Source organism: Epinephelus moara, chromosome 19 (genome assembly GCF_006386435.1).
Source record: "Epinephelus moara isolate mb chromosome 19, YSFRI_EMoa_1.0, whole genome shotgun sequence".
Taxonomy (NCBI): domain Eukaryota; kingdom Metazoa; phylum Chordata; class Actinopteri; order Perciformes; family Serranidae; genus Epinephelus; species Epinephelus moara.
The window spans coordinates 34,575,331-34,594,748 of record NC_065524.1 but is presented as its reverse complement, the minus strand read 5'-3'; the positions used below and the strand labels follow the sequence as shown (position 1 = coordinate 34,594,748).

Genomic DNA, 19,418 nt, shown 5'->3' with positions numbered 1-19,418 from the left:
CACTGGCCTTTGTCAGACAATCATTGTAAAAGTCATTTTGTTTTTGAGGGTGCAGCGCCCGACTGTGAGGGTCTGTCACCTTTCCGGGGGGTCAGAGACGAGGGTGGGAGGGAAGGGTGGATGAGGGAGTGGGTGAAAGGGGAGGGAAGGAGGTGGAGAGGTGCTCCACTGCGCGGTTTCAACCTTTACGCACTCCAGAGCCACTTGCCCCCCGCGGCACATTGAACTTGACCTGTTCACCGCTCCGCTGTCGACATACAGGGAGAACGCAAAACGTGATCGTCGGACGTGCTTCACCACGACCCCGGTCTGAACCTTTCTCACTCTCCTGTCCTCTTACACACTCTTGGAGTTGTTGCCACTTGTTACGCGCAGGTTTAATGCAAACACTGCTCGGGCACTTTGGATCAGCTTTGCCCCACACAGAAATGAATAATAGAGGGTTTGAGTTAATCAGCAGAAACACAAAGTATAAAAGAATATTAGAATATATTTCTGAGAAGCAGTGACCGTGTTTACAGCCACTCTTTATTAGGACAAAACAAAATGTGATGTTTGTGCATTTTTAAATAAAACATGGCTCTGGGGCACCAATGTGGCTTAGGAGTTTTAGGTGCTGACAATGAACCCCAACATCCCCTGTTTAAATCCAACTGGTGACCTCTGTCTTTGCTGACCTTTGTTTTATCTTTCTTGATCCTGTAATTTCCTGACATTTCTTCATGAGCCCTTTTACACAGAGATCCCTCGATACTGCCGCAACAAAGACTCTTTCTAACGCCGCCTTTGCTTTATTACAAAGAACCAAACTAATCTAACTTGAGTTCTATTTTTTATTATTGTTATTTGGCATGAAGGGAGACTGGAAATTAGGAATTTCACTGTATGGTGTAAACCACTGTGATTTTACTGTGCTTATGACAATAAACTTCTTGAACGACACCGTCATAATGCTGCCCCAGTGTGTGCTTTTAGACATCATGCTGGTGGCCTTGATGTTCAGCACCACAGCGTCAGCCTCAAGTGTGACATGACAAACTTGGCGGCTGATCTTGCCCTCTGTTCGGCCTGTGAGGAGCTCCTGGACCTCATTTTGCATGACCCAACTTGCATTTTCAGTTGCTGTTCTTCTTCTTTGAATTAGCTGCTAACTACTACAAGCTGCTTTTTAAATCTTCCAGTGGTGCCTCACACACTTGGCGCATCATCAAAATGTCACACCTGCCCCGTCCTGCTGGGTGTCCCTTTTATATACATGTCAATCAGCACTGCCCCTACCTCCACAGTTGGCTCTAAGGCAGAACATCTCTGTCACTCCATTCTGTGGCCCTAAGTTTTACACAGAACGGCGAGGCGGAATAATGGTGTGATGTTCCCCTTGAACAGGCAGTGTAAAAGGGGGCTATGGTTCAATTAAATTATCTGGGTAACGTGGGGACGCTGCAGGAACTGTAGTTTTTGTTGACCAAACAGTCTGTGAAATTCAAAATTTCAAGAACTCCAAGTGAAGTATTTAAATTGCTTATTTTGCAAAAGTATCTCATTTAGAATAGCAAAAATTTAAAAAACCCTCAGAGGGTAGAACCAGCAAATGCTTGACTTTTCTTTTTGTGTGGTAAACTACGGAAATTATTAAGCAACAGATTAATGGATCACAAAGAGATGAGAAAATGTGTCACCTTTCTGCAGCAGTTCTGTGTCTCCTTTCTCCACCAGTTGAACAAGGATGTCATGGATGCGAGGAAGCTGGCTGTAGAGCTTGTGACACTCCATTGCTGCCTCTAGAGCTCCGGACAGGTCCCTTCTGCAAGCATGCAAGCACGTGACCACACACACACACACGCACACGCACACAAAAATACAAAGAAGGAGAACAGGGAGCAAGTTAGATGTCAGGTCTGTCCAATCAGATATGTACAGGATTGTGTCTGCAGAGAATAGAGAGTGTATCATGGGGTGTTAACCCTGTGACCTCCTTTTCAAGCACTGTGACCCTCCGCAACAATACAGGCCTTTGATTTCATGACAGCACAACTGCAGGTGATGAAGCCTTTTGGCCCCAATACATCATTCTCACACAATCAGGCACACTCTCACACACCTGTCGGCGAGGGGCTAATATCTCTCTGGACAGGCTTTTAGAGGAGAAGCAATGCAACAGACAAAAGGACTCGACTGATCTTTACCCTCTCTGCCCGGCTCCTCTTGCACCTTCCAACTTCTCTTGCTTTCTCCTCCTTTGTCCTCTCCAACCCTCTTTAACCTCCCCTCATTTCCTCTTTTCTCATTTCCCTTTTCCTCCTGATCCTCTCTCCTCCTTCCTCCCTTCCTTCTCTTTTTCCCCACACCGTGCTGCTTTTGATTTCACGCTGTCAGCTCTCGCTCCCCATCCGATGACCTCGCCCCCCAGCTGAGCAATTTAGCAGAAATATGGCAACAACATTAGAGACCCCCACCACCACCACCGGCTTGCTCCCTTCGTCTCATGTCATCCTTTTCTTGCTCAATCTATCCTCCTGTCCTCCCTCGCTTGGCCTGTCCCTCCCGAACAAACAAAAGAGCGCGAGCGGGAGGATGAGTGCGCCTGATGGAGTGATAACGAGAAAAGTAGAGAGACGGAGACAGCGAAAGGAAGCGAGAGAATGTGAAGCTGAGAGAAGGGGGAGGGAGAGAGACCACTTCAATCCCCTCTATTGTGACAGCGCTGCCATCAATCTGTTGATTGGGTAATTACCATGTCAATCACGCAGAGGTCAAAGCAGATAGGGCACCTATGGGGGAGGTAGTAAGTGAATGAGAAACAGACAGATGGACAGAGCGTGAGAGGGAACAGGTATAATTTCTGAAGTGTTTTCTCCTCTAATCAATTAGACAAGTGGGTAAGAGAAATATGCCCAAAAAGACCAACAACCCGGAAAAAAAAAAAAAAAAAAAAAACAGGAAATGGTGTGACCTTGAGTTCGGCTTCTGTGAGGCCACAGCAAAAGAGAGCGATGGAGGGGAGGAGGAATGGAGTGATTAAGGTTGGAAGGTAAAGAGGTCCGCTAATTGAAATGAAGAGGGACAACATTATTCAGCAGCGCCAGTCAAGAGGCTGTTCAACCGCACAACAGTCTGATTGAACAACTCAGAAGAGAGACTAAGAGATTTTTGAAAACGGGAGAAAGAGTGCGGAGACAGACTCTGACCGAGGGAGTGGGGCGGGTGCAGTCCTGGGTGTGCAATTTATCCCAAAAATGAGACAAGGACGAGAAGAAAACTGCAGAATTAACGTAACAATTACCTCAACTGTTGTGGTGCAGTGTGGCTTTTTACACTTGAGCCGTTTCTACATGTGAAGCCAAGTCGTGTTGGTGGATGTTTCAGCCTGTCTATCTGTCCACCTCATTTTTTCCTCCCTCACACTCCTCCACACCTACTTATAATCCCTCCATCCTAATGAGACATCTTAAAAAAACATCCCATCACTCTTGGCAAAAAAAAGGGCCTGGCGTTGCAATTACACCCCCTCTGCCTTCCTCCCCTCTCCCCCTCTCTCCGCCCACTGATCCACCCCAAAAAAGAGCTAAGGATGTCGAAAGATGGATAATTTCCCCTAGGTACAATTTAACTGTCACTTTGCGTTGCCATTTACTGCGGCGCACAGCCCTGTTAATGTCCTCAACTTTGCATGTCAGCCACTTTCCAGCCAATTAAGCCCTGAAAAAAAAAAAGCGGAGCGCTTTGCTCAGTGGAAACCTGAAGGATTAGACAAGGAAGCTCATTTTGCCTCATCTCACTCCCCCTCCTTATTTCTCTCCCTCTCCGTCCCCCTCTTTTGTTCGGAGGAGATCGGCAGGCCTGTTATCAAGCCACTGTCCTTGCGTGGGGGAGGACGAGGTGTCTGTGTCTCGAAACGCAAATGAGACTGCGATCATGACACCACTAGCCCGCTGTTACATCGGTCGAAGAATGGCACTTACTAATGTTTATGTCAGCCACACAGGTGAGTGCTCACATGATGCAGTTACCGAAGCCTACATCACTGGGAGTGTGTGTGTGTGTGTGTGTGTGTGTGTGTGTGTGTTTATTGATTATTTTGGCCCCTTTCCCACTGGACAAAATAAAAAAACCAACACCCACAAACATCTGGCTTTTGTATTTAATGGGAAAGGTTACAATCAGCATTCATTACCAGGACAAATGACTCTGCAGTAGTCCTTTGTATTTATTGGCTCCAATCAGCAATAATGGAAATATGATACCAGGTTGGACATGCTAATTCTCACCCCTTTTCCAGTGTTGTGAAATGATGCGCAACCACAAAGTACTATCCATCTCCATCCAAGCACTGCTCGAACATCGTTCAAAGTTAGCACAGAGTTTGAGAGAGAGACTTAACAAGAAACAGAAGCATTAGTAACCAACGTACATTTTCACTGGCCTCCATGCTGCTTTCTACTGTTTACTAACCCTGTTTCACAGCGTGTCCATGACGCTGATGTGGCATTCCAGACACATTCGTCTACTGCAGACCAGCGTAGACGGCTCTGGTCTACTGCCGATGTTCGGTCTAGCCTATCACCTATTTTTAGCGTGTTTCCCCGCACACATGCACTCATTTTGGTGGGAAAAGGGTGTTAGAGACAGTTAAACCAGGTGAAAATTACATACAACCTGATAATGTCGATATGGCACGGCTACATTAGCATTAATCTGGAGTTTTGTTTTTGGCAACCTGACCAATGTAAGTTCAATATCTTTTAGCTATGTTTTGGTCTCCTCCAACCCCTGAGGGAAATATCTGTCTCTTGAAATGCTGAGCACTCAACTGTGTTAACCAGCTAACTACTAACTTTGTTCGCCTGCTATTGGTGCTAGATAGGTGATGTACAGTGAGTTTATTAGAAATTCTTAGCTGAAACCAGTCGCCTCTAAAGCAATGAGCTGAAAGAGGCTAAAGGCGCCCCTTACCAGCTGCTTCTATTTATCTACTAAAGATGTCTTTGTCTTTTCAACTGTGCTCATCAGCTATGGGATGCTCTCCTCTCATTTTAGGCCTCAATCAAAATCCATGAACACAAGACAGAAAATAGTGGAAGTGGATGAGGTACGTTTTCCTCCAAGCCACTCATCTCCCATCAGCTCTCTAACCCCCCTCCCAGCTCCTCCTCCTCTCCCGCCACCGTTTCTCTGTCTTATCACACATGTCCTGCCAGCTCTTCATTTTGTTGGACTCATTAGCATTTCCTGTCGCTAATCACTTCCATGAGGATGTGGCAATCTGGGCTAGCGTAGTAGCAGGTTAGCGCACACAACACTGAGCGGACGGGCATGAAGGCTAACGGGGCGGCGCGTATGATGGGCTGTCAAGGGCTAATCTGCCGGAGAAGTGTTCATTAAGTCATTAGCGCTGACGCAGCGATGAGACGGGTGCAGGCGGGAGTGATGCCTGCTTTGTCCTCTTTTATCGCTTCCCTCCGTCCCTCCTCCCCCCGACTGTCTGTTTGTCCCCTGACTGACGGAATGAAGAGGTGGGGACGATTAGATGAAGATAAAAGATGAAAAACAGAGGAGAGGAGAGCGAGGAGATAGATTCAGCTGGAGCGCAAAAGTCAAGTGCTGTGGTACTCAAACCTGCCCCGAGGCCTGGCCGAACCACTGCTCTAACCACATGTTCAATCCGCTTTACAACACTTCACACTTCTTATGCATCTTCACAAGAGACAAAGTTATAGAACGATTCAGTTCCCTAAAGCCTTTTTAACACAAAGGGTTTCATGATAGAACGAAGAGGGACGCATCCTGTCTCTTGTCATTTTCTTGATGCCGATGAAAAGCAAAGCTGTTCATAGTTACAACTCTGGCTTCATTTATTAATCTGTTGTTATTCACCAAACCATTTTCAAGACTATTCATGGCCTGAAATTTTGTAGGAATTCATAATTGTGAAATTCTGGGCCGATAACTTCTTTAAAATAAAAAATTAGCTGATAGCATTGTTGCTGTTCTTCTTTAAACAACTGTATTTATTCGATTTCTCACCAAAAAACTAAATTTTACAAGATTACATTTTAACACATCATGATAACGTTATAATTTACCTTTGCCCAACACTAGTTTTTACTGAACAGAGATTTAAGACATCACAATGTAACGCAATGCCACCTCCCTTAGCTGTTAGTTCAGTCACTCATTTACTAGCTCTCCTCTCTTGCTGATTTCAACACCTTGTTCACATTGTAGCACTATCAGGGAAACAGTTTGGTGCGTCCCCTGCTGCTTTGATAGTGAGTTTACTTTGTTGTTTTATGCCAAAGGCATACTGGCAAAGATCTCTTTTCGTCCCAATGACATTTTCTATTGTCGACGGGACGCTGTTTGTTTCGAAGAAGTATTACCGCTGCCATTGGTGCATGTCCTCTTATTTGCAGATCGATTGATGGTCAACAAGGCGAATATCGGCCGATACTGATGTGCTGCCAATAAGTTGGTGCAATAAATGATCTCACTCCAGCAGGGAGGAGGCTAAAATAAAAGTTGCTAAAGAGAGAAAATGAGAAGAAATATGTTGCTGCTGTTGTTTAGAGAAGCTAAACTCTCTCAACAACAATCTACCCTATGCTCAGGTGAAGTGGACCACAAACTCATTTTATCTGCACATCAGGCTCTACCTTTAATTTGTTGACTATTTCAGAGCCTTGACAACCAGCCAGCTAAAATACCAGCAGTTAGCTTAGCTTGTTCACTTGTGTTCATTAGTGTGTGTTCACTGCAGTATCATTTGGAGGAAGTACAACTGGCACTTGATTTGTGAGCAGGGCTACGGTAAGCTGGTGTGTGCGAGTGTGTGTGTGTGTTTGTGTTTTGGCTGCTGTTGATGACCCAGGAGTAAATTAGCCTGCTAATCTCACAGAGGCAGTGATTAATGAGTGAACCTGGAAACTCTGTTGGTGCCAGAGACCAGACTTACAGCAAAACAAACAGCGGCAGGGGAGCACCGGTGTGTGTGAGCATCTGAGCACATGTGTGTGGGTGCACAAGCTTCTACCTCTGCTGCAGCATGTACACTAGAGGTAAACAGTGTGTATGAATGCATGTGCAGGGTGTGTGTGTGTGTGTGTGTGTGTGTGTGTGTGTGTAGCCCCTGACGGCGCACTGCGTGGCTGTGGTAAATCCAGCAATTAGTGCTCTGTACATAATTAACATGCTAATGAGTTGATCTACTTAAAAGCCGCTCTGACAAACAGAACACACACATACGCTGAATAACACACATATACTGAATAGAGTCGAGGGGTGGGGCAATACCGGTAACCCCAGTGTTTGGTAACGATCATTTGCATGTTTGCATTATGGGAAGAAGCATCGATGGCCATCTCTCGCCCACACGTACACACTTACACCTCTGAGTGTAGCAGTGGGTGTTTCAGGGGATCAGGGGTGGGGGCTCATGGGAGAGGTTGCAGCTGGCGAATCCTCTAACAAACAAAACCTGGCTCTAACACACATACACACATAAATGAGCAATTTCCACATCCTCTCTCTGTCTGAATCGCTGACCCAGAATGTAACCTCAGCTATGATCATAGGGAGGGATGAGTGACTCATTGAGACACACATACATACACACACCTGGCAACTGGATTTGGCAGATGAAGACACAAATCTGAAAACAAAAGTGAGCTGGCTGGCTGGCGAGTGGAGAACTTAGAAATAAAACATACCATAACACCAATTGATGTTTTAAATCCGTGTCTACGTGGGCAAAGTGTGTTTGGCTGTGGTTTTGTGATTTGTAACACCGTTAAGAGTTTGTTTTACCTTTCCAGGTAGGCACCAACAAGGGGCGAGCAGAGATTCGTTGAGGGCTTGGTCAGTCCGAGGGTGAAGATGGTGTCCTGCAGGCGTCGGATGGTGTCGGGGCCGCCCTTGGTCACCAAAGAGTTTAAGGTGTGGAAGAGCAGGGAGACAGCCAGGTTATCCAACACCACCTCCTTCGCCTTCATCTCCTTCAGGATGTCCACTGCCTCTGTGATGGAGGGAACGAGAGGTAAAGTAAGATCAGTCTCAACATATGTGATGCTCGGTGAGACTCTCGATCAAACGATGAAGAGACGGTGGGAGTGATTTAGAGGTGAAGACGAAAGGACGAATGAAAAGAACAAAAGACAAGGAGATAAAGAGATAACGCAGGGGATAGAGAGTGAGAGGTGGGCAGAGCTTGGCTGGGAGAAGAGTAGGGTGTGTGAATATGATAAAAGGCCCCTTTAGCTAATTCCATGTGGGGAAAACAAACCCATATTAAAACAGCATTTTGTGCCCAGCGGGGATGCAAATCCAACCCCGTATAATGCCAACTCTGCGCTAATTGCTACTTGCGGTTTTCTAAACGAGACTACAATTACCGGACCCCTACAATGGAGGCCGGCTTTTTGCCGTGGCCATGTGGAAAGCACTTGGGGGGCTAAATTATAGGTATGTGGCGACAAGGGCCCGCCGTGGCCCCAGTGAGACCTCGGTAAGCGGGCTGAGGGGTGGATCAGTTTGGTCAAGTCCAGCCGGTAATGGAGGGCTTTTTACCGGGCCACGCGCCCATCTGGCCAACACTAGGGGCTAAATGGTGAAAAAGGGAGCGTGTGTGTATATGTGGTGTATCAGGGTAAGGTAATTAAGATGCGTTTACTGTCTATTTAGACAGCTGCTAATGGGCTGACAGCGATACAGCCGCTCTCCACCACAGATACTAATCTATACAGCGTGACCAAGAGGAGGGGAGGAGATGGAGAGATGCAGAGACACAGAATACATTTGAATAATGTGTATTTAGCCGGTCCTCCAACTGCAGGGCAACATGACCACCTTGCTTAAAATTCACCCGACAAATATCTCCTTACGTTGGTGAAAGACTGAAGCGCACACAAACACAGAAAAGCAAATAAAGTTAAAGTGAACAAACGTGGGTCTAATGATACTAACACCTACATAGCTGGTAATATAACAAACCCTTCAAAACAGGAGTGTCACTCTCTACTGGGAGCGCACACACACTGACACACACACACTTGTGGGCTGAGGGACAGGGCCACTGGTGAGTGCTTTGGCATCCTAATTTCAGTCTGTCTCTCCATCTCTCCACCTCTCTGTGCCAGTTGTTATGGCGATGGGAACCAAAGGCTGTCACAGATTTAATGGGACAGGGGAAAATAGATGGGGGGGGCACAGCTAAACAGGGAAAGGGGGGGGGGGGGGCGGTGTACAGGGAGGACAATGAGAGGGGGGTGAGGCTTGTCAGAGGGATAAGTTTGGTTTGCTGGAGGAGGGTTTGACAGGAGTGGAAAAAAGGCAAACCGTGAAGTTCTCTGTCACTCGTATGATGATGCATCACACTTTCATCGCCACTGTAACATAGATTTCTGCAGGAAAATATCTGTACATTCAGAAAGTAGCTGCTTCAGTGGCTCGCACCAGGATGTCGCCATGTTGCCATCACAACAATTAACACAAATTCAACTAATCCCATTGAATTCTGCACGACACTGCAATTTTGTCCACAGTTTCAAACGAGTCACCGAACTCTCTTCCTTGTTTCCGGCTGTGAAGATTCAAACGTGCGACATGAATGGCTCACATTTACCCACAAAAATTACTGCTAAGGGCGGTGCAAGGCAACTCCCTGATGATATGCATGAAAGTGAGGGACGCTTTGATAGAGGCGTGCCTGCCTGTCTGCGTGACAAACTCTGCATGCGTGTGCTCTCGTACACTTGATGAAGAAAACAGTTTAGGAAAAAAAGTCTTGAATAAAATGTTAAAACATGATGTGAAACCTTCATTCTGCATTTTTTGGTGCGGTAATTTAGGACACGCTGAACAGTGTGGTTTTATTCTCACATGAACAATTCGTCCAGTTATTAATGAGTCAATCATGAATCAATTTTCACCTGTTCATGCTGCTTTGATGATGCATGAAGCCTATGAAATCCAGGAGGAACTACTTTTGCCTCTACTATTTTGTAATTTGGTTGATTACTGTATTGGCTTCACAGGAAAAAATTTGCAGCTACTTCACAGCAAAACAGCTCTCAGAGGACGTATACGGTCATGGCCCTGAGAGCATCTGCTGGAGTTCATCAGACCCTAAAGTGTAAGTTAACTCAATTTAACCTACAGGAGTAAGCAGCAGTGTTGCTGCCGCTGAGGACATAAATTCTCAATGTTTGGATAAGTGTAGGGATGTCCTGATCCGATCTCAAACATGAATATCGGGGTAGATCAAAACATTTTTTAACTGATCGAGGATAGCTATATTGAGCTATACAGAGCCAGATCAGAGTCTCTGTTTTACGTCAGCTGTCACACACGTTATTTTTCTTGCATTGCTTTCATGCATAGCAATGCCGACGATACTCGTTTGTGATCTATGGTGCATGGTGTTTCACCGCAGACACTCACAACGCCACTGCAAGTGCAATTTCAAGGGTTTAAATTTATTAATGTAATCCGTGCAAAAGATGTGCAGATGAAATCTGTCTGCAGTCATTAGTTTAAGGTCCACACGGTTTAATATACTTGGCGTCATACTGCGTTTGGCCATGTTGTCGTGCTAGTTTGCTGTCTCTGTCAGGTAGCGATCCGTCAGTCACTCACTCTGCAGCAGGAAACGGCACTTCAAAATAAAAGCTATGTGCCAGATATTCTGTACTTCAAAGTAAAGTGTGTTTTTTTCCAAACTTGACATGTTTGCGATCCACTTGTGGTCCATTCAGACCCACTTTTGGACCTCGACCAACCAGTTGGGAACCACTGGTATATAGTATATAGTACATTGTAATAGTAGTTTAAAAAGACATTAAGGAACAGCTTGATGCAGGGATTTTTCCTCCTTAATTGCATTCCAGAGCTGTTGCAGAGATATTAAGTTGGCAAACATATACATTGGATTGATTTTAATAACTTTAAAGTATTTTGAAGCATGCAGTGTGCCGCTGAATTAAGTAGGAAAAAAGAAGTATTGAATCAGGACTCAATATTAAATGACTCAGATCAGGATCAGCGGCAGAAAAACTTGATTGGGACATCCCTAGAAAAGTCTCACAACTTCTACTGTAAATAGCCTGGACAGAGGCAATTCCTCCGTGGTCCCAAAACTGAGCGCTTTCAGGAGCCTGTCATAGAGCGCACGTCTGAGTATGTGACTGGAAAACAGAATTAAGTAACCGGCGCTGTTATTCTGCTGCCAATACAGTGGGGTTGATGTCCACTTGTACTTGAGCCATTAGTGTAAACACAGATAAGAGAGTCACAAACTAAAGCGGATAAGTGTCTCTTTTAAACAAAAGCACAAACAGCTTCTGACATAAAAACACAAAGATGCAGTGAAGATCAATCTGCTCACAGATGGTATCAGCATTAAACAATTGCCCTATAATGACCTGACCTACTGTCACGTCTGTACTGTTTATCACTTCATATGCAACTTATTCTCGCTTTGTGACTCTCTGTGTCTCTCTCCATGTCTACCTCCCTCCCTCCCTCCATCCACACCTCTCTCCATCACTCTCTGACAGACCCACTAATCACTGAGACCAATGGCTTGGAGTTGATCTGCCCAAATGGAGCTACACTAGCTAACATCCCTCCGTCCTACGTCCAACCCCACCTCCCCTCGTCCCCCCCTGCCATCTCTCCCTTTATCCGTCCGTTTAGCCAGTATGCATATCCATCAGCTCAGCCGAGCATCGTGGCCAGCAAAGCGAGCCAGACCCCACACACACACACTGACACACACACATCAAGAGATGGGGAGGCAGACAGGCCAGGTAAACAAACATCACACAGCCCAATGGACCATCTAATGTTCCATGACTTGACTGCTAGTGACACACACACACACTCACACTTACACACAGGGAACACGAGTCCAGGACCACCTAAAGCCAGAACAAGTTGTCTTTACCAAAGTGGGAGGATGGACAGACGGAGGCTGAGGGGCAAGGGCAGGTCAAAGAGACGCTTGGTGATAGAGGAGAGGTGTATTTAAAAAATGGAGGGAGAGAAGTGGAGGTAGAAGGAGGTAAGTGGGGTGTTCAGGCCCGTGGTGATACGTATGGCAGGTTCACTGGGTCGCAGGAACCATAGATTACAGGATGCACTCACTCAGGGAGGGATGCACAAGGGTGGGTGATATGGAGAAAATATCATGATATTGTTTTGTACCAAATACCTCGATATTTATATTTTGATGATATTGTAGAGTTAAATGATGGTGCTTTAAGATGCAGCCTTCAAAACCAGGAAAAGAAAACACTTACAATGTTATGACAGCCAAAATCTAAGACGATATCTAGTCACATATAATATCAAAATAATAAATATATTGCCGCACCCTAGGATATACAAAAAAGTGACCTAATGATACACTGTTGTACCAGCATGCTGTTTTTAAGTTAAAAGACATTTTAAGCCAAAACTGGTTAAAAAAATATTTTCTGCATTTTTAGAAGCAGCTTATAATTTTTTTAAATTACATTTTTGTTAGCGAAGAACACTGGATTTTATACAATTTGTTTCCCACTGCCTTCAAATGTGTGAAATTATAGTTTTAATTTAAAACTAATAACCAGCATCTTTAAGTTTAGTACTTGGGAGTGGGAACAATCACTGAATCCCAACACAGATGAACAATAGTTAATCTACACCTGAACCTGTTTAATTAATTTAGAGGTTAAAGTTGAAACCAAAAAAGCTTATGGATGTCAAATTAGTTGTTACTAAGTGATCCCTAAACTGAATTCAACTCACAGCTATGTGTTTAAGTCGAACTGTTACCATGCGATCTGGGTAATTAATAACAACGACACTATTCACAGTAAAACAGAAACAAGTCAATCATCATGTCAAGTATCACTGATATGGACTGCAGCAATGAGGTGGATATATTATGTTAATTTTAAGGGATTCACACAGTTTAACACCTCTTCCAACTCTGGCAGATGGAGCAATGTGTGCACATGTATTTATGAGCGACAACAACATTCAGGAAGATTATCAAACCCTGAGTGAGCCTAAGTAACAGCTTGCTGTTGCTCTGAAAAGGTTAAAAGTGCCCGAAGCTTCGCCAAAGCAGAGCCATGGCGAGTCGCTGAGCTTGTTTGCTGACGCACGGAGCAGGTTAGGATATTTTCACTGGGAAACACTACAACTATCTGATGTTTGCTCGCTTGTTTGCATCGTGTCCAGAAAAGAATTGCTGTAAGGGGGGCATGACTGAAGGGGCTGCAGCCTAATATAGGGTGGGATGGTGAGATCAGCACTTAGCAACTAACAGGTACATGTTATGATTTCAAGGAGAAGCTGGAACACAATCTTTTTATGTCAAAGTCTTTTTTCACTTTTTATGTACAGTTTCTGAGGTTGGATGATGAAGGTGAGCTTAACACAAACGTTGATGCCACAGTGCTTATAGTGCTTAACAGGCATGTACAGTGTGTGTGTGTAAATGAGTTCTCTGTACAGATAAGTAGGAATGGACATTTTAAGTAATTTCCTTATTCAGTTACTTGAATTTATTAGTACTCACTTACTCACAAAAATGAATCTAAAATAAGAATAGGGTCTGAAATTAGCACCCAAACAAAAGTGTGTGTGAATATTCCAAACATCACTTTTACGCCTGGTCACCATTCTGCCTGTAACCTTAGATCAAGTGATGTCTGATGGAGCACAAACTGAATGCGTGAAATTCATGCCTATCCCTATTACATTAATGGCTAACATGAAAGCTGTACGTTACCTAACAGTGTTGGTATTGTTTCTGCACCAAAATCTTCTAGGAAAAACCCCACACACAAATAGAGAGATGGACGGTTAGACAGATGGATAGATGGACAGATATGAAGACAGATGTGAAGATGGAGGAAGTAATTATAAAGAACAGTAAGAGAGTAATGGTGGAAGGGAGGCGGCATAAGGATAAAGTCAAAAGGATGAAGTGAGGTAAAAACAAAGTTGCCTGGTGAGGTGGGAGGCTTTGAACCAAGGGCAAAAACAACAAAGCCATTAGAGAGGGTGAGAAATAAAGCAAGATGCCAGGAGACATGATCTTCAGCCGGGCCTGGTGTGTGCTGGGAGCCGGGTGGACCAGCGTCTGGGTGGGGACAGGCTAACATCAAGGTTAGCCATGTGTGCTAATGTGGCTGACAAGCGTCCCCTCCATATGCACACTCTGGCTAATGGCAAATGCGTTAGGGCTGCCTATACACACCCCAAACACACACACACACACACAGGCGGACACACCAACCGCCGTGCCCACCAAATGCCTTTTGCTTGAATTCACATGCAAATTTGCGTGGCGCGGCATGTGTGTGTGTGAGTGTGTGTGTGAAATGCTCAAGCACTTCGGCGGACATGATCTGCCATTAGCATCAAGGCGGATTTCAATAATTCTGGAAAAATACACACAGTCCTGTAATTTTCCCCCTCTCTCATTTCTCACTGACGCGGATGTGTGTGTGAGGGGGGGGGTGAGAATGAGAGAATGACACGCTTCGAGACAGAGTAGGGGAGAGAGGGTCAGGTAGAGAGACGGAGATGAAGACAGAGGGAAAGAGAGCGGAGGGGAGGAGAGGCGAGGACAGACAAGGGAAACATTTTGCCTGTCATTGTGTGCAAAAAGCAGAGCGGCAAAACTGATGGTAATTGGGTCTTCGATGGGCTGAAGGAAACCCACCGTAGCATTCTGAAAATGGCCGGCTAATGTGGTTTGAGGGAGGGAGAAAGACAGATTGTGACAGAGTTGGTGACACACTCACACACACACACGCACACACAAGCTCAACCACACACACACTCACATCTGAAGGCCTTTTTACTGCCAGAGAAAGAGTGGTGAGGGACTAAGTGCGGGTGGGATTAGTCTGTTAATCAATTGTCACAAAGTTACGAACAATCTTGATATTCGATTTAAATCCCTCAAACAAAAATGCTATTGAATATATTTTAGTTTGTGACAAAATAAGCAGTTTGGAAAAGTTGTGTTGGCTCTGACAAGTTGTCATGTGCAATTTTTTAAATAGAAAATGACACTTAAAAGAAAAAGTGTGTAAGATTTAGTGGGATCTAGTGGCGACAACTGCGGATTGCAACCAGCTGAAACTTCTCCTGGTTAGAATTCCTTCAGTGTTCATTGTTCAGAGGTCTCTTCCTCTCCAAAACAAACAGACCAGGTGCCATCACCTGTGGTGACCACAATGCATCAGGGTTGTAGTCTGTTCTGTTGTGGCCGTGTCTTCAAGAAGCTGTTATTAACTGACTTTTTATCCAGTGTTCAGCCACATTTAATTAAACACTTTTTAAAACTTCGTTGTTCTTAACTATATGCCTTAACCAGATGAAGGATGTTAGTTATCAGACGTCTGGATCTGAAGTTATCAGAGAAACAAGCTGAGCAAATTTCAGCATCAGCTCTCCGCCAGCCCCTGCCGTGCCAAACAGCATCGGAGAAAGACTGATTTTTTTAACATTTTCAGCAGTTTAAATCACCTGGTCTGTTTGTTTTGGAGAGGAAGAGTTCTCTGCGGATAATTCGGCTCCTGTTAAAAACCTCCTGAACAATGAACACTGAAGGAATTCTAACTGGGAGAAACTGGCTGCAATGACGGCATTGTTGCGTCTTTTGTTACTGCTTTCATTGAGAGACCCTAGCAGCAGAAAATCACATATCGTATGTTAAATGGGCTCAAAAATTAATGGCAAAAATAACCATTAGTTGCAGCCCTAGATGAACTTACCCTCCACTTTGTCATTCTTGGCAAAGGTCCTGACCAGTGAGAGGTATTTACTGGTATCCAGCACTGTTGATGAGTCCTTACGATCTCTAAAAACAGAGAGCGTGAGAGACGGGTGAGATTAATGTATTCCACTTACAGTAATGCATCTCATCTATTGTACGCTCTCCTGTTGGACTTCAGTCTGACGAGGTGTTGAGTGAAGAGAAGGAAACAAGGGAGGAAGGGAGAGTTTCCTGTGTTCTAGCCAGTCAACAGAGCGGCTGGCCACTACATTAATGTCTCCCCTAATACCACTCAAGTTAAACTTTAATGGCCTGCTGCTGGTCGGGCGCTACCTTGTGTGTGCGTCGCAAATTTGTGTGTATCTTGCTTCACTCACATTTCCCTCTTCAGGTTGAGCGCCTCCTCCGCATTGTCGTGGCGACAGCACAGGCTGATGAGGTGCGCGTAGCTGCCGACTGACATCTCCTCCTCGTGCTGCTGCTTCAGCTCAAGGGCGCGCTGCAGGTTCTGATCAGATAACAAAACTCTCAGAAAAAAAAACCCCAAGGCTCTCTGAACTAAGACACACAGACAAAGCAGCTAATTTCAAGAAAAGGAAATGACTGAGGCATCCAAACAAATCCTACCTCCTCAACGCAGAGAGCGTATATGGTTTGTTTGAGAATAAGGCCGACTGGTTGGTTCTCTGCTTTCAGTTCGGCCAATTTGCTCTCAAGTGCTGGCACCTTATCCTCATTTTTCTGATGGAGATAAAAAGGTGTTAGACAAATGTACATCACCAAACACATACATACATGAGCCTATTGTAATAGACACAAAATACATCTTATGCATGCACACCTGTCTCCACAGAAGAGTTCTGTATTAAGTGTAAACTACCCAAATTATCTTACAAAATTACACACGCCTTCAAAGCCCAGACACACCAAACTGACATCAGAGAGCAAGTGGTGATGAAGGCCAAAGAATGTGCTTCAACATGCTGCATAGACTACTGACAGCCAACTAGCACATACGTTCGAGTATGTAGTACGATGTAGTCTGTATTCGGCATTCAAAAAGAGAAACTGGAAGATCGACAGGATCGCACAAACATTTTTCCTTTCCTGCTAAACAGCTCAATCAAACATCTTCCCAAATATTACAAGTTTGTTTTGATCTCATGCTCTCTGAGTCGTTTGTTTGCTTTCCTCACTTCTGTTTCTCTTCTCGTGCGTCGGCTCCACCACCTATTCAACATTTTAAGTCAGCTGACGAGGGCTGACTAGTGCCAATGGTGCAGGACATACCGCAAAAACTAGGGCGACAAACGCCCACCAACAGCCCGTCATTGACCAACATTTGACTATCAGCCTGGTGTGTCAGGGCCGTTAAAGGAAATTATTAGATATTAGATTATATGCTCTATTAAATCTTTTTTTTTTTTCCAATTATATTGAGATTCGAAGTTAAAGCAAAGTCAAAGCAATACAAACTGTCTCAAAGATAAACATGTGCATCAAAATGAATTGTGTTGCATCTCATAGCATTTTTCCACACAACTTTTCACTCTCTCTTTCACACTGTCCTACTTACAGGGACGTGGAAAACAGCTGGCATAGAGCCATCGGCCAGTTTGTCTTTGGGGTTCACCAAGAGGATCACATCCTGACACACACACACATCACACAGAGTTAACATATGACATCTACATCATTAGGACAAGAACAGTACAGACAACATTAACAGTACAAATATGTCTTCATGTTGTGCCTTTGCCTGCTGAGTGTGTGACTCTACCGGTGCAAGTGACTCTTAAAGATCTTAGAGTTCAATGATAAAGTCACTTCAATGGGAACAATGTGACAGTAACAGACCAGAGATCAGGCGCTCTACCTTGATGAGCTCTGGGATGTGGTAGGACTCCAGAAGGTTCCTGATGCCTCTGTAGATGTTCAGGGAAATGGTTATGTTCTGCAGAGAAACAAGAGGGAGGGAGGATAAGGTCAAAGGTTGAGAGCTGAAGGGGAACACCACCTTTGCAGAACATTAGGATGTCACAGTAAAGCTGACCTTTGACCTGTTGGATATAAAACGTCATCACTTCATGAGTTTATTCTTTAAGATATTTATGTCAAAATTAGAGCGTGAATTCTGGAGCTTCGGCCAGAAACATATTTCGTTAGGTCACAGTGGCGTTTTCAGTTCATTGATGAGCGCAAGTGGACGTTTGGGCGTTCTTCAGATATCAGCTTCACGAGAACTTGACAGGCGGACAGACAGACAACCCGAAAACATAATGCCTCCAGCCATGGCTGTCTGGTAGCCCTGGCCTTCAAATGTGTATTTAAGACTTAAGACTTAAAAGATACTACTGCTGATGAAGAACTCACTAAAACAAACATCAGTCCCTACTTGATAAAAGTTCCTGAGTGCTTATTGACAACTGAAGGTTTTCAGTGTCTATAAACTCCACAGCGTCCTGAGTAACACGATGAAAGATATAATTTTACGTGACATTTTTGATTATTTTGGGACTTTTCTGTGACTCTAAAAACGTTCCACATTGGACCAGAAAGCTACTTTACTGAACTTCAAACAGCCAGTTAAGACGTGACCTTTGACCCAAAGTGTAAAACATGATTTAATCTTCCATGACATGTCTGGATGTCCCAGCTCAAACCACTCTTCAGAAATGGAGCGCCGGGAGGAGGTCATGTGTTCCGTAGTGTGTGTGTGTGTGTGTATTGTGAATAATCCGAGTGTGATTAAACACTGCAAATCATCTCAGATCAGAGTGTGTAAGCTCCTTTAAAGCAGGAAGGTTATAAATGAACTGGATATTATATATTATACCCTTTTTCCACCAAAATTAGCGCAAGTACGCAGGTCTTTGTAGAAAGCAGCATGACGGCCAGTCAAAAAGTTCTGGTGGTTACTCCCTTCTTATGTCTCCTACTAATTCAGCCTCTCCTTCAAACTCGATGCCGACTAAATCGGAACCATGTTCTAGTGCTGCTTGGGCGGAGACGGTAAGGTATCATTGCATTGCATCGGCAAAGGGGCTAAAATTAGTGGCCCACCCAGGTGTTGTATTTCCATCGCTGCCGATCAAAGCAAAACGGAGCTGGAGCCGATAAATACCTGTGAGTACTGCAGTCATTTGTCCCGGGAGTGAGTGCCAACTATGACCTTTCCCATTAGATAAAAAAGGCCAGATGTTAGCAGGTTTGTGCAGTGGGAGAGGGGCTTTAATGTATGAATGAGTGGTGTGTGTGTTTGTTTTTAGTAACCTCATCTCAGTGTGTGTGTGTGTGTGTGTACCTGAGCCTGTAGTTGATTGAAGTATGCCCGCAGTTTGTCTTCGTGCGCCTGCACCTCCGTGTCTGACATGCTGTCGATCAGATTGTACAAGAGGTACGATGCCGTCTCTGTCGGGGAAGTAATGACACACACACACACATATACACACACACACACACACACACACACACACACACACACACAGTGAGCATTTGTCTTGGGAATAAATTTCATTTGCGTCCGTGTCAGTCACTGCATCCATTTGTGCATTTATACTATTTTTCTGTAACCTCTGCAGAGTGTGTGTTTGTGTTTCTGCTGACAGAGGCTGCTTTTGGGGCTGGAGTGTGAGTGAATGTG

The 19,418-nt window shown here is 44.6% G+C and overlaps 1 protein-coding gene across 1 annotated transcript in view; it reads right to left on the bottom strand.

Annotated features, from left to right (window-relative positions):
• Positions 1-19,418, bottom strand: part of lrpprc (leucine-rich pentatricopeptide repeat containing) — a 77,190-nt gene that overhangs the window by 38,891 nt on the left and 18,881 nt on the right. Inside the window, exons 17-24 of the mRNA XM_050070943.1 lie at positions 19,080-19,186; positions 17,652-17,729; positions 17,352-17,423; positions 16,403-16,516; positions 16,153-16,283; positions 15,774-15,859; positions 7,804-8,011; positions 1,680-1,804 (exon numbers count right to left, since the gene is read on the bottom strand). Of these exons, the coding sequence (XP_049926900.1) occupies positions 1,680-1,804; positions 7,804-8,011; positions 15,774-15,859; positions 16,153-16,283; positions 16,403-16,516; positions 17,352-17,423; positions 17,652-17,729; positions 19,080-19,186 (921 nt within the window). The remainder of the gene's footprint in view (positions 1-1,679; positions 1,805-7,803; positions 8,012-15,773; positions 15,860-16,152; positions 16,284-16,402; positions 16,517-17,351; positions 17,424-17,651; positions 17,730-19,079; positions 19,187-19,418) is intronic.